The sequence below is a fragment of the Argiope bruennichi genome, chromosome 9 (genome assembly GCF_947563725.1).
Source record: "Argiope bruennichi chromosome 9, qqArgBrue1.1, whole genome shotgun sequence".
Taxonomy (NCBI): domain Eukaryota; kingdom Metazoa; phylum Arthropoda; class Arachnida; order Araneae; family Araneidae; genus Argiope; species Argiope bruennichi.
Window position 1 is genome coordinate 125,762,984 of NC_079159.1, and position 12,368 is coordinate 125,775,351.

The window sequence follows — 12,368 nt, forward strand, 5'->3', positions numbered from 1 at the left end:
AATCTTTAATAACAAGTAGGTTTTATAATATTAACACATATTTGCATATAAATATAATAATTAATTAAATAATTGAATTTAATTTACACATTTTTGTTGCTTCTAGGATAATAAAATTAATTTTTACTCGCTTATGGCAATGACATACAGCAGTAGATGAGCAATGTTTTCATTTGCGTTACTAGCGTCTCAATCGCAACGTAATCCCTATGGGATGGGCGAATCCATCATGAACCGTACTTTTCACAGGTAGGTACGTTTGCCCGAGAGGGGCAGCAGGGATAAACGTTGGCTTTTAAATGTTGAGTTGTAGCTCAACGCTTATCCCGGTTCATTTGAATCGTTTTTCATTGATCACGAGGGAATACGTTGTCATTACTTTAGCATGTGAATGTGGATATAGTTTTCCTCTCTATTAATGTCTATTTTTAAATCACTATTTCTTATCTTTGAAAATGTTTACAAATTTGTTCTTGTGTTGCATTTCATAAACGGATCGTATATAATTTTTAGAAATGTATAAAATTACATTGTGAATGAAGAGGTAATGTGATATTGATATTTAAGTTTCAGTATGTAATATGGAAATAAAGCAAATCATTAACCATTTCATTTTCATACTTGATTTTTTTTTTTGCCATTATATTACTCTTGTGCTTTGTAGTTTTAAGTAAATGCATGTTAAATTCTTGTAAAGGTAATAAACTAACAGGAATGAAATAACACGTTTTGTGAGTAGAAGACATATAACCAAAACTTAATGATCTAGGTCATCTTTATTTTTAAAAAAATAAGTTAAATAACTTTTACACAAATTTAGAAAAATAATTTTATAAAGTGCTTACTGTAAAAACAACTTTAGCACAAAGTTTATTTCTTATTCGGGGTTCATAGTGTAATAAAAGACATAGCATGTTGAGTAGGTATATATTGTAATATTTATTGTATATCAAGTCAAGCCTTTATTCAAGAAACAGTTTTCTTAAAAGGATTCTGATTTTATTAATGTTTGATTGAGATTTATTTTACTATATTATAAATTTCTGAAATTTTTATTATCACAAGTTGTTTTCCTCTTCTCAATAAATAAAACAAATTGAGTTTTATTACTTAACAGATAAATCTCATTAAATGAGCTATAAAAATATGAACCTTTTTAATGCATGAAATAAAACTATTTTCAATTCATGTTTTATTGATAATTTAAGTTCTTTTGTAACAAATTAGTCCTACATAAATGACACAATTGTAAATATATTTAAAATATTTTCATTTGATGAAGTTATTTTATTAGTTCAATTAGTATTATTTGAAAAATAACATTTTAATAATGTCTGTTAGCAATTTAAAGTTGCAAAGAATTGTATTTTATAGTGATTTTTTTTAAACATAGGACTATTTAAATTCAATTTTCTTATGACAAGTATAAGATTATTTTCAATTGCATAAAAGTATTAAAATGTAACTCCCTGCGAATATTTCGGAGGATATATTTTTTTTTTTTTTTTTTTAATACTAGTTTTCTTTAAATTAAGGTTTGTTTTTCTAGTTATTAAGAAATCATGTTATATAGACTTTCATGTTCATACATGCACCTTCCTCAGTATATTTCAAAATATAAATATTCTTGAAAGATTAATATAATGGTCTTTTAAAAGATGTTCAGAATATTCACAATATTGCAGCCTGTTACTGACATTCTGAATATAGGAAAGGAATAAATCTCTATTTTTAAAAAATGAAACTACTAAATTTTCCTGTTAATAACTGAAAAAGAAGTGATATTGAACTAATATATTATACAAATATAGAAAGCCTGAATGTTCAGCATGTCACATGTTCTATTTCTAGTAGCACCAATATATCTCCATGTGAAAACTTTTTTAAAGAGGGTTAGTGGAATTTGGCTTCATTCTATTTAGTCGTAGATGCCTCCAAATGGGGAAAGTTATTTTATGGTCACCCTATAGTTTAATTACACAAAATTTTTGAAATATGGCAAAGTGAAGTTTTAAAAATTCATTTAAAAAAAGTAAAAATTGGAGCAAAAAAAATTATAGTTAGGAAAGAATTAATTTTACCTGCTAAATCATGCAGCAGTTATTTTTTTCATGTTTAGGAGTATGAATATAATATCCTGAAAATTCTACAATTAAATAACAAGCTAATTTTGAATTAAGCAATAACATTTGGAAAAATAGAAATATAGTCAAATATCAAATTCTTATTGGTTTAACAGTATAATATAAACAAATTAACATATGAAATAAAAACTAAAGAAAATAAATAATATATAGCACTGTATTACACAATTTTTTGACTAAACTTTAATAAGTTAATGTCATAACTAGGCAGTTTTTAGAGTGAGGAAAAATATAATGTATCGATTGTTAGCTTTATACAGCTATAAAATGTAAATAAATGTGTTCATGGTAATTTTTTTCAGATTGTTGTTCTGTGACATAAAATCATATTTACAGTGTTTGGGAATGAAGTAATCGTGTTGTCTTCCTTTTGTGAATAATTGCAATACTTATTAATTTATTTGAAAAATCTTGGTTGGTTTCATTATAAGAGTCATAAAAAGAAATAGCTATAATATATATAATCCTTATGATGAGAAAGGTTTTATTTGATTTGTCAAAATTTTTCTCATCTCATCTCATCTCATCTTAATGCTTATCTTATTGAAATGATAGTGCAAGTTTACACATTACTAAAGTTTCTACTATTTTAATAACAAAACAATGACAAAATGAGATTCTCATCTTACTGTTTATCAAATAAAATACAAAGATATCCTTACCAAATATGAAATCATGATAAAAAGAATTAAATAATAATTAGCAAGTTCACTTGAATCACAACAAGGAAAACTAAAAGCTAAATTTAGAAGAGCCTACAGAAGCAAATTGTTTTTTGAGATGTAATCTGACATTGCTCACAAATGGTAAAATGTTTAGTATGTAATAAAGTTAAATATAATAAAAACGCAATATATATTTATTACGAAAACATTGTGTAATGAAACAAACAGAAAATGGATTAATATTAGTATGAAAGAGAATACTATGCAATATTGAAACATGACATTGTTTTCATATTTGTTATAGTCTGTTCCATCATTCTGTTATGCATTTCATAGTATATATATTCATACTTGTCACATCAGGTGACCAGTTTGTTCATCAGAAACATTGGTTGTATTTGTTTTTAGATAAATTGTTTAGATATAACTTCATATCAATGAGTCTTGTCAAATAGTTTAGCATTAAAATTGTGATTTTAACTGACTTACTTAAATATTCTTATTTACTATGTGTATTGTGATCATAAACTTTTCTGATTGAGACTGTTACTTGACATCATGGCACTGTTGAAAATGTAAATAACCCTTTCATCTATCTTCTAAATTTGAGGTATTGTAACTTCACTTTTTCTATTTGTTTTATAAATTGCTCAGATATTAAATATAATACTTCTTTACTTGACTTTCAATAATGGGCAAAAACCATGCGATTAATTACATGATGAAAAAATGAAAACGATTTGGATTTCAGGGTAATAATGTAACATTAAATGTGGGGAGGGGAATATTTTTAAAAAAAGCAAATATTCGTTCTACAATTCAATTGATATAATTAAAAAAATTTCAAACAATGTAAAATTTATGTTTGTGCAGTGATATTTTCAGAAATTATCATGGAAAAATGGCGAATTTCAGCTTAAAATATTATTTAAAATTTCTAAAAAATCGATCCAAGGTGCACACATCCACCATTCTACATATGTGTCACATTTGATACATGTAGGTCAAATATTTGGCTTGTAGAGCACCAAAACACACACATTCAACTTTATTATTAGTATATAAATATATTTGTTCCACTTTTTTTATAATTAAATGTTTCATTATTCGTTCGTTGAAGCAAGTTATGTATGGGGTGGATTAAAAAAATGATTCCGTTTTTATCTTTATAATGTATTAAAATAAAATAGATAAATATAATAATACTAAATATATATATATATGCAAGTGATACAATAAATGAGTTTGTCTGCATTATCTAACCAATAAAAAAAAAGATATTTACATAAATACTACAGACAACAATTCTGTGCACGATGACTTGCAATTCTGTTATTTGGTTAAATGTTACAAACTGTATTTTGGTTTATATATTATAATTATGCTAAAAACTAGTGAATCTGTAGAACTTCAGCTCTCAAGAATTGAATAAATTTGATGATAGTTAATAGATATTTTATAGAAACTTTTAATTTAATAAATTTAAATAATAATATTTTATAAACTTTCTATAGCAAACAACTTTTTTTTTATTATCTTTATTGAATATAGAATAAGAAATGAAATACTTTTTTTACTTAATATACAAATGAATCTAAATTTTTCAAGGCAGATTTTTTAAAAATTTCAAATGCAATTTAGTTTCTCCATTGGTATATTGTATCTAATTATTAAAATATAGCATTGTAGTTTTATTAGAAACAAAGAATTTTTCAAAAGCATAAAATATATTTCATCATTTGAAGAACTTATTGTGTTATTTGACTTTAAGTGGCAGAAAAAAAACTTGACACAAATTAAAATAATATAATGAAAATAGTTATTTCCATTTTTTTATTATTATTTATATAAAAATATGTTATTTTCTATGAGAAGAAATGTTATATTTCTATAATTTTATATTATTTATTTTATTGTTTTACAATAAAAAAAATAATAAACACAAAATAAAGTTGGATGGACACTAGAAACAAAGTCAAGGAAACAAAGTAAACAGAATGAAAGTAATTTGATTAAAACTTGTTTTAAATATTTACATAACAGCTCATTTTTGTGAGGCAGTTAAGAAAATAATATATTTGTTTTCATTAGGTTTGCTTCAAAATCATTAAGGAAACCAAAATATGAATGGCTGATAAACATAGATAATATACTCTCAATTAGCATTGGAACCATTGTGTATTATATATGTAATTTTCATAATTGTGCTATAGATATAGGAAAAATATTTATTCACTTAAAATATAGAAATGTTAAAGTGTTAAAGAATATAGTAAAAATATTTACAGATTGGTTACAGAAGGCTACACTTAGCTGAATGCCTGCCAAAAATGTCTTTGGTAAGTGGTTAGTGATTAAAAAAAAAAAAACTATAATTGGTTATTTATTTACTGAATTATATAGGTAATTCTCATAATTTATAAGACTAACAATGAAAAACATTTATACATGAATATTTGACCGAGTTAGTCCAACAAACATTGATATTGCATAATAGGAGATGCTTTGGATGTAGAATATTTTACTATATAACTTTCAAAAATCAAATAATAAAAACAGCAAATTATTTAGCCTGTAACTAAATTGAAATACTAATATGAAATATTTTTTTTTTGTCTATTGAATTGATATATTTGGCTCTAATTTACAATGTAAAATTTTAATGAAAGGAATTAACATTATCAAGAGGGTTTTGCAATGAATAGACCCATATTAAATGCACAAACTACATATAAAATGCTAAGCAAAATGTGTAAACTTTATTAAGAATGAGAACAACGCATAATATAAAAAAAAATATTACAACTGAAAAACATAGATACCATAATTACAGTTTCAGGATCAATAAAGTAAAGAAAGCCACAAGAAGGAAAAATTTACCTAAGTATTTTAAACACTAGTATATCTTCTCACAAATCATGTGATGTGTCGTATTTTATCGTTAAAAAACATTCCAAGATTCAAATTGCCAATACTACAATTGATTTTGAATACTTAGTACATTCTAAAAGAGACACTATGAATCTATGTGTGCAATATTTTACTTGGATTTTTTCTTTTTAAAAAGAATTTATCAAAACATAATTATTTTTAGAAACTATATAACTGCAACTGGCTAATGGAAAATAAATGTAAAACTTATGAAGTTCCCAAATAATGTCTTAAATTGTGTTTTTATTATATGAGAACACGATATAGTTTTGGGAATGAAATTTTTATTTCAGAAAAAAAATTGGCCAGCTATATCTTTAAATTGGGACTGCAGAAAATGCAAAATATCAGAAAACATTCTAAATCCATTCCAAATTTATTCTTTTTGAGTTTATATTCTGAATTAACAACATTCTAATCATATTATAGAAAATACTTCTACAGAAAGATTATATCAGGAAGCGTATTCTATTTAAAGTATATATATTTCAGATGCTTCAATTTGTCAATGCCTTTTGTGACTATCTATGGTTTAAAAATCCAAATTTTAGTTTATATTACAAAATTGAAATGTTCTCACGTCATATTTTAAATTTAAAAATAGCAGTATACATTTTTTTTTTTCAGTTCATGGTAACATATTAAGACAAATAGAAATGTGAAGTTTAGGAATTATAAAAAAAATAGATATACACTGTTCTGGGAATGTAAAGGCAAATATAACCATTGGCAGAATATTTTTTTTCTCAGACTATAAAGATATTATATCCATACAATCATATAATAGGCATATCTTTTTTATTTACTGCAGTAATAGTACATGTTAGATGTAAATGAAAAATATGTTTCCATATTATTCAGAAATTTTTCTGTAAAGGAATGTTATATTACAATTAAATTTTTTTCAAAATCAGTAAATTACCAGTTTTGAAGATGATGTATTAATGGAAACATTCGTCGGGTCAAATGTACTTTTAAATGATTTCAAGATTCATTAATATCAGGAAATTCAGAACCCTATAAAAACAGAATTAGTAATAATAATAATAAAAACAGTAGAAAACAAGTAAAAGCCACCTGAAAATGAATTGTCTGAAATATTGCTTTTGGTAAAATAAATGGTATTTGTATTAAATATCCATTGAATAAGATGAAGGTCACTGAAAAATATGTTTAAAGCTAATATGTCGACAGCTTGCTTGGAAATCGCATCCTTCCACTCCAGCGGAAAACGATTCAATTGAAGCGGGATAAGCGTTGAGCTACAACTCAACATTTAAAAGACAACGTTTATCCCTGCTGCCCCTCTCGGTCAAACGTCCCTACCTGTCGAAAGTATGGTTTGGGATGGATTCGCCCATCCCATAGGGATAGACGTTGCGATTGAGACGCTAGTTGCGTTGATGTCAATTCGGCAATGATAAACAATAACCGCGGTGTGAATATTTTCTTTTCATTTTTTTTTATTTAAAACATTTTATTAAAAAATCTTAATGATGTCTTGTTTATGTGTCAAAAAAGTGCATATACTGTTAACAGGGGGCTGATTTTTTTTCGCTTTACGTGAAGTAAAAATTAGGTTTTGTTTTCTACATTTGTTGTCGATTTTAAACGTGTCGCTATCTTGCTTAGCCTTTCTTTGCAATTTCTTGTTTTATTAATTTTCTATTTCAATGATTCCTGTATCATATATTTCATTTCTTTAATCGAATGAACAAAAATAATTCTTTAATTTTTTTTCATTTTCCCCTCATTTATGCATTTATTTATTTTTAATCATAATGACCACATAACTTCATATAAATTTCAAATAAATTTTTGAGTTTTGTAGGTATCACTTAGTGGAAAATTATATAGATGCGGAAAAGTTTGATTTCTAGAATGTAGTAATATATTAAAATAAATTATAAATTAATGTAGGAAAAATGTATGCTCTTTAATAAAATAAATTAAATATCTGTTTGAATATTAAACTATACTTAACTCTGCATTTTTTTTAATAAAGTAAAATAATGCTGAAAATATTTAACTGTATGTGTACATTGTAACTACAATATTTTTCGGAGTCAAAATTTTATCTTAGTCTTAATGCACCAGTTAATTCTGTACACCTAATAAATAGTATGAAAAAATCCAATAACTGGTCTTAGTTTTTACAATTCCCTAATTCTTTTCCTAATAAAATAACAAATTATTTATTGATTCAATGATAAAATTGTCGTTATATTTTATATGAACATTTAAAATTAATGTTCTTTTTAATATATAATAAAAGAAGATAGATTTCACTAAGTATTGTAGTAATCCAGTTACATATTAAATGTGATATGTGTATTAATCTTAATATTGTGAAATATGTGTTTATCTGTCAGTTTTTCCCTCAAATATTTTTTTTTAAATATTTGATATTTTGAAATTTTTATGCAAATATAAAAATGATATGATATAATTTAAGCTTTGCAAATGTTGTTGTTTAAGTAATGAAAATGTACAATAAATTTGCTTACATTATTAATAATTTTGAATAAAATTTATATCATTAAAGATTTAGAATAAAATTTATGCATATCAAGCCTCTATTTTTATGGTCTTCTGAAATCATTCACCTAAATTGATCATTTGTCTTTCATATAAATGATAAAATATTCAGAATAAGTTTACAATTGGGTGCCCCTTGATTTTTTTTGGTGATTGTTTTTGACGCCAAGGTCGGCAGCAAGGGGATTTTTGGTCAGTAATCCAACAATAACGTCAATGAAAACAAAACATGGAAACCATAAGTAGTGCTTCATTGCTTACATTTGTCACCAATTGAAGAGGCACCCAAATCTGCACTAGAACCAAATTTTCATAAAATGATAACATTATTTTGTAACTTTATGCATGTTCATCAATATTTATTTAAATTGTGAATTTTTTTTTTTTAATACTTGCCTGCTTTTACAAAATTTTTAGTTATACCAACATAATCCAACAAAAAGTTGCTTTTTTGTTAATATTCTAATACTTGTGATCAAGCATAAATGTTTGCAATGAAAAATGAAATTTTACATCATTTGACAATATTTAATGTTATGAGCACATCTTTTTAACATTTTAACTTCTACCTGCGAATAGAGATGAAATTAAAATTTTCCTGTTAATTTGCTTATGTTAGGGTTATGTTTCTAGCACTTCATAAATTCGTTGGTAAATCTTTATATCAGTCTAATTTTCAATAAAAATACAAAAAATTTTAATGCATTTTTACCTACTAAAACAGAATAAATATTTAAAATATAATTTACTTACCTTATTAACTTTCATTATTTTATTTAAAAAGCAGCTGTTATGCACTTAACTAGTGATTCAATGTAAAGACTGCATTTCTTGCCATCGCTCTAAATTATTTGTCTTGTTTTAACTTATGTTAAAAATTTGAACTGTTTTAATTAGCTCTACAAAATCTCTGTAATTGTATATTGTCATCTTTATATTTTAACCTCATTGGAGAATTCTAACCAAAATTTGTCTTATTGATAGTAAATTAATTTATACTGATGTGAGCTCATTAACAATGATTGAGGCATTGCCCAAAATAAATGATTTCCAGACTATTACTCAAATATTTCCTTCAAGTAGAACTACAGAATGAGACATGAATGATCTTTTGCTTTGTGAGACTTTTTAAAGACATTAATTTATCTGATTAGATAATGTAGTTCCAATTAATATTGGTAATATTTGACATTATCTATTCTCTCTAATGCTTTTTAAATTCCTGTAAATAAAGGAATGTAAGTTATATGCGATTTGTTATATCCAGATTTTGCCATTATTTAACAAATAATCATCTTTATATGTAGTTATAAAGGACTTAAAATTTATAGTTATTTGTAAACAGATATTTTTTTATTCTGAAATATGATATATCTGTTACTGTTGACCTTGATTTTCCTATAATAGTTTCCCTTGTTCAACAACAGTTTTATTACTGTTAAACAAAATATATACATATATATATATAATATTATAGTTACAACTTTAGGAGTAAATGACTGAAGTTTTCACAATCCTTGAAATCGAACATCTGGTATTCAAGCATTGACTAATTACCTGAGTGGAATTTGATTTAATTATTGTTTTAGAGTTTATATTTTTTAGAGAACAAAATACACAACAAGAAAATGTTGTAACCTACAAAAATTGCGATCTTGAGGTGTTAATGAATTTTCACATTTCAGACTTGTCCAAACGTCAAAAATATATTTTTTAATTATATCTTATATGTTTAATGCATATTCATTACAAAATAATAATAAAAATAAATTTTACATCAATGTCCAGTTTTAGGCCAAATCTACGATGGGGTATGTTTTATTTTGAGTTTGAGAATTAACTTTTAAAATTATAAATAAGTTGTGAGTTGTAGATACTGGTGCAGTGAACAAGGATAATTCATTTGCATGATTACTATTTATATATACAAAATTCTGTCTGTACAAATGTTAATCTCTATATGAGTTATCTCTATTGCATCAAATTTGGACCTTAAATTCAAACAAATTTATTATTAATTGATATGATTTGAAAACTTAAAATTTTTATTTTATTGCTCTTGTTATTGAGTTTTGATTTACTTTACAAAGTGTAGATACAAAGCATTTGAACAGAAGATTGTTAGGTTTATTTATTGAATAATAATTTGTTACCTAGAGGAATTTTTTTATCATGATGTTGTGAAGTTTGTCTAAATCCTTAGAGTTTGGCTTATTCCTTTTGAATTATTCAATCTTCCTCCCCCCTTCAAATATTGATTTTTAAAATAATATTTTAATACCTATTTCATATTAAAGAATCATTGTTAAGATATCTACCTGAGTTGCAATGTAAGTTTTTGATTAAAAATCACTTTTTTTTAATTGCTTCATTTAAAAGACTATTTATTTATGTTTCCAAATCTGTACTTGTTTTGTTTCTACAATTATTACATCAGAAGATATAGATGTTTCTTTAAACATTTAATTTCATTTTCTGAATTTCACTAGTGAGATAGGTACTGGCTGTCATTATTAAATAAAACTTGGAAGATCTTGATCTAGTTTATGTGGTTGAAATAGATGTACTGAATTAACAGGTAGTGTAGTGTAATAATAAAGTTTTATTCAATTTTAAGCAAAATATATTTCAGTATAAATATACATTTACTATTTATGGTATCTTTTCTTTTCTGTTATTATTTTTGTAATACTAAAGTATAATAAAATGCAGTTTCGCTTTTTTTTATTAGATACTTGAAGTTTCAACGAGAAAATGTCTTGGTTTTCGGAAATTGCTGGCAAGGCAGAGGATTTGCTGAATAGAGTTGACCAATCAGCAGCTGAAGCTTTGCAAAGCAAATCAAAATCCCGAAGCCGATCACACTTAGATGAAATCCCTTCTGAATCCAACTATTCTCCAAGCAGAGTGTATTCAACTCCTTTAAGACCACCCATTTCTTCTAATACAGCTTCTCCTTCAACACTGGAACGTAAATCATCCTACATTCAAAGTACTGCAACTCCCAAACGGAAATCTGTGAGTGATGATGAGAAGCTTTTAGAGTTTCTAAATGCCAATGACAAGCTCCCTACTTCTCGAAAAGAAAGATCTAAAATAACCACTTCTCCTGAGAAGAAAAATTTTCCATCCAATAATACACAATCTGAAAGTGTTCCACTTATACAAAAAACTGGTAACTAATTTACTTTATCTCTATTAAAAAATATTTTTAAAAAATTACATTCTAATGTAGCATTAATAATATTTATTATAATAGATTTTTTATGCTTTTGTTAAAATATTGGGATCACTATTTCAGGATACAATTTTTTAAATTTTATAAACTGGGATAATACTATATTTACAAGCATTATATCATAATATAATACTACTGTCACCAAATTTTATATGCATTCGATTGTTCTAAAATTTTTTAAAGCAACCACTTTCATTTCTATCCAGTTTTACAGTGATCCTTTAAAATTTCAGAAATTATCTTTGACTTATGCTGTGACTGCTAGGGTTTACATTCAGCTTTTTCTGATGCCCTATTCTCCAGATTTATTGCATTTATACCTATAGTCTTTCTACTTAGTTCAGAAATGTTACTGGAATTTGTCTTTTCTGTGCATGAATTTTTCTGAGATGGTTCTTTATTATTAACCTGACCGAGTTCTTGCATCATCATACTGTCCTTTAACTGATATGCATTATAATAAAATAAAATTTACCTTTCTCTTTCTCTTCTAATTTAGTTAGGTATATTTTATCAATTCCTTTAGTATCACTATTGATCCTTGATGCTTTGGTTGAGTCTTAATAGATTCTCCAGTGAATCTTTACAATTTCCTTTTAGCAGCTATTTCTCCTATTTCCAATGATTTTGTTCTGCTTTCTTCTTATCATAATACAGAATGGCAACAGAACAGAAAATCAAGAATTTTGGGGAAAAGTTATGAAATTTTATCAATTTGCAAAAATCAGGAGAAATCATAAAAATCTCAAAAAGTCAGGGAAAATTGCATGCAGTAGCATTTCATGTCAAGCATGCATGTGACTGTTATCATTTCGATACGTATAAATTAATGGTGAAAGATTCAAAACTTGC

The 12,368-nt window shown here is 25.4% G+C and overlaps 1 protein-coding gene across 3 annotated transcripts in view; it reads left to right on the plus strand.

Moving 5' to 3' along the window:
• Positions 1–145: 145 nt before the first annotated feature.
• LOC129983633 (golgin subfamily A member 5-like) overlaps positions 146–12,368 on the plus strand; it is a 35,771-nt gene continuing 23,548 nt past the window's right edge. Inside the window, exons 1-3 of one of the 3 annotated variants that reach the window (XM_056093168.1) lie at positions 146–177; positions 7,135–7,176; positions 11,010–11,453. In XM_056093168.1, coding sequence (XP_055949143.1) covers positions 11,033–11,453 — 421 coding nt within the window. In that variant the 5' untranslated portion in view covers positions 146–177; positions 7,135–7,176; positions 11,010–11,032. Of the gene's footprint in view, positions 178–7,134; positions 7,309–10,767; positions 10,857–11,009; positions 11,454–12,368 lie in introns of those variants that run through there. The other 2 variants (XM_056093170.1, XM_056093169.1) reach the window with 2 other exon arrangements.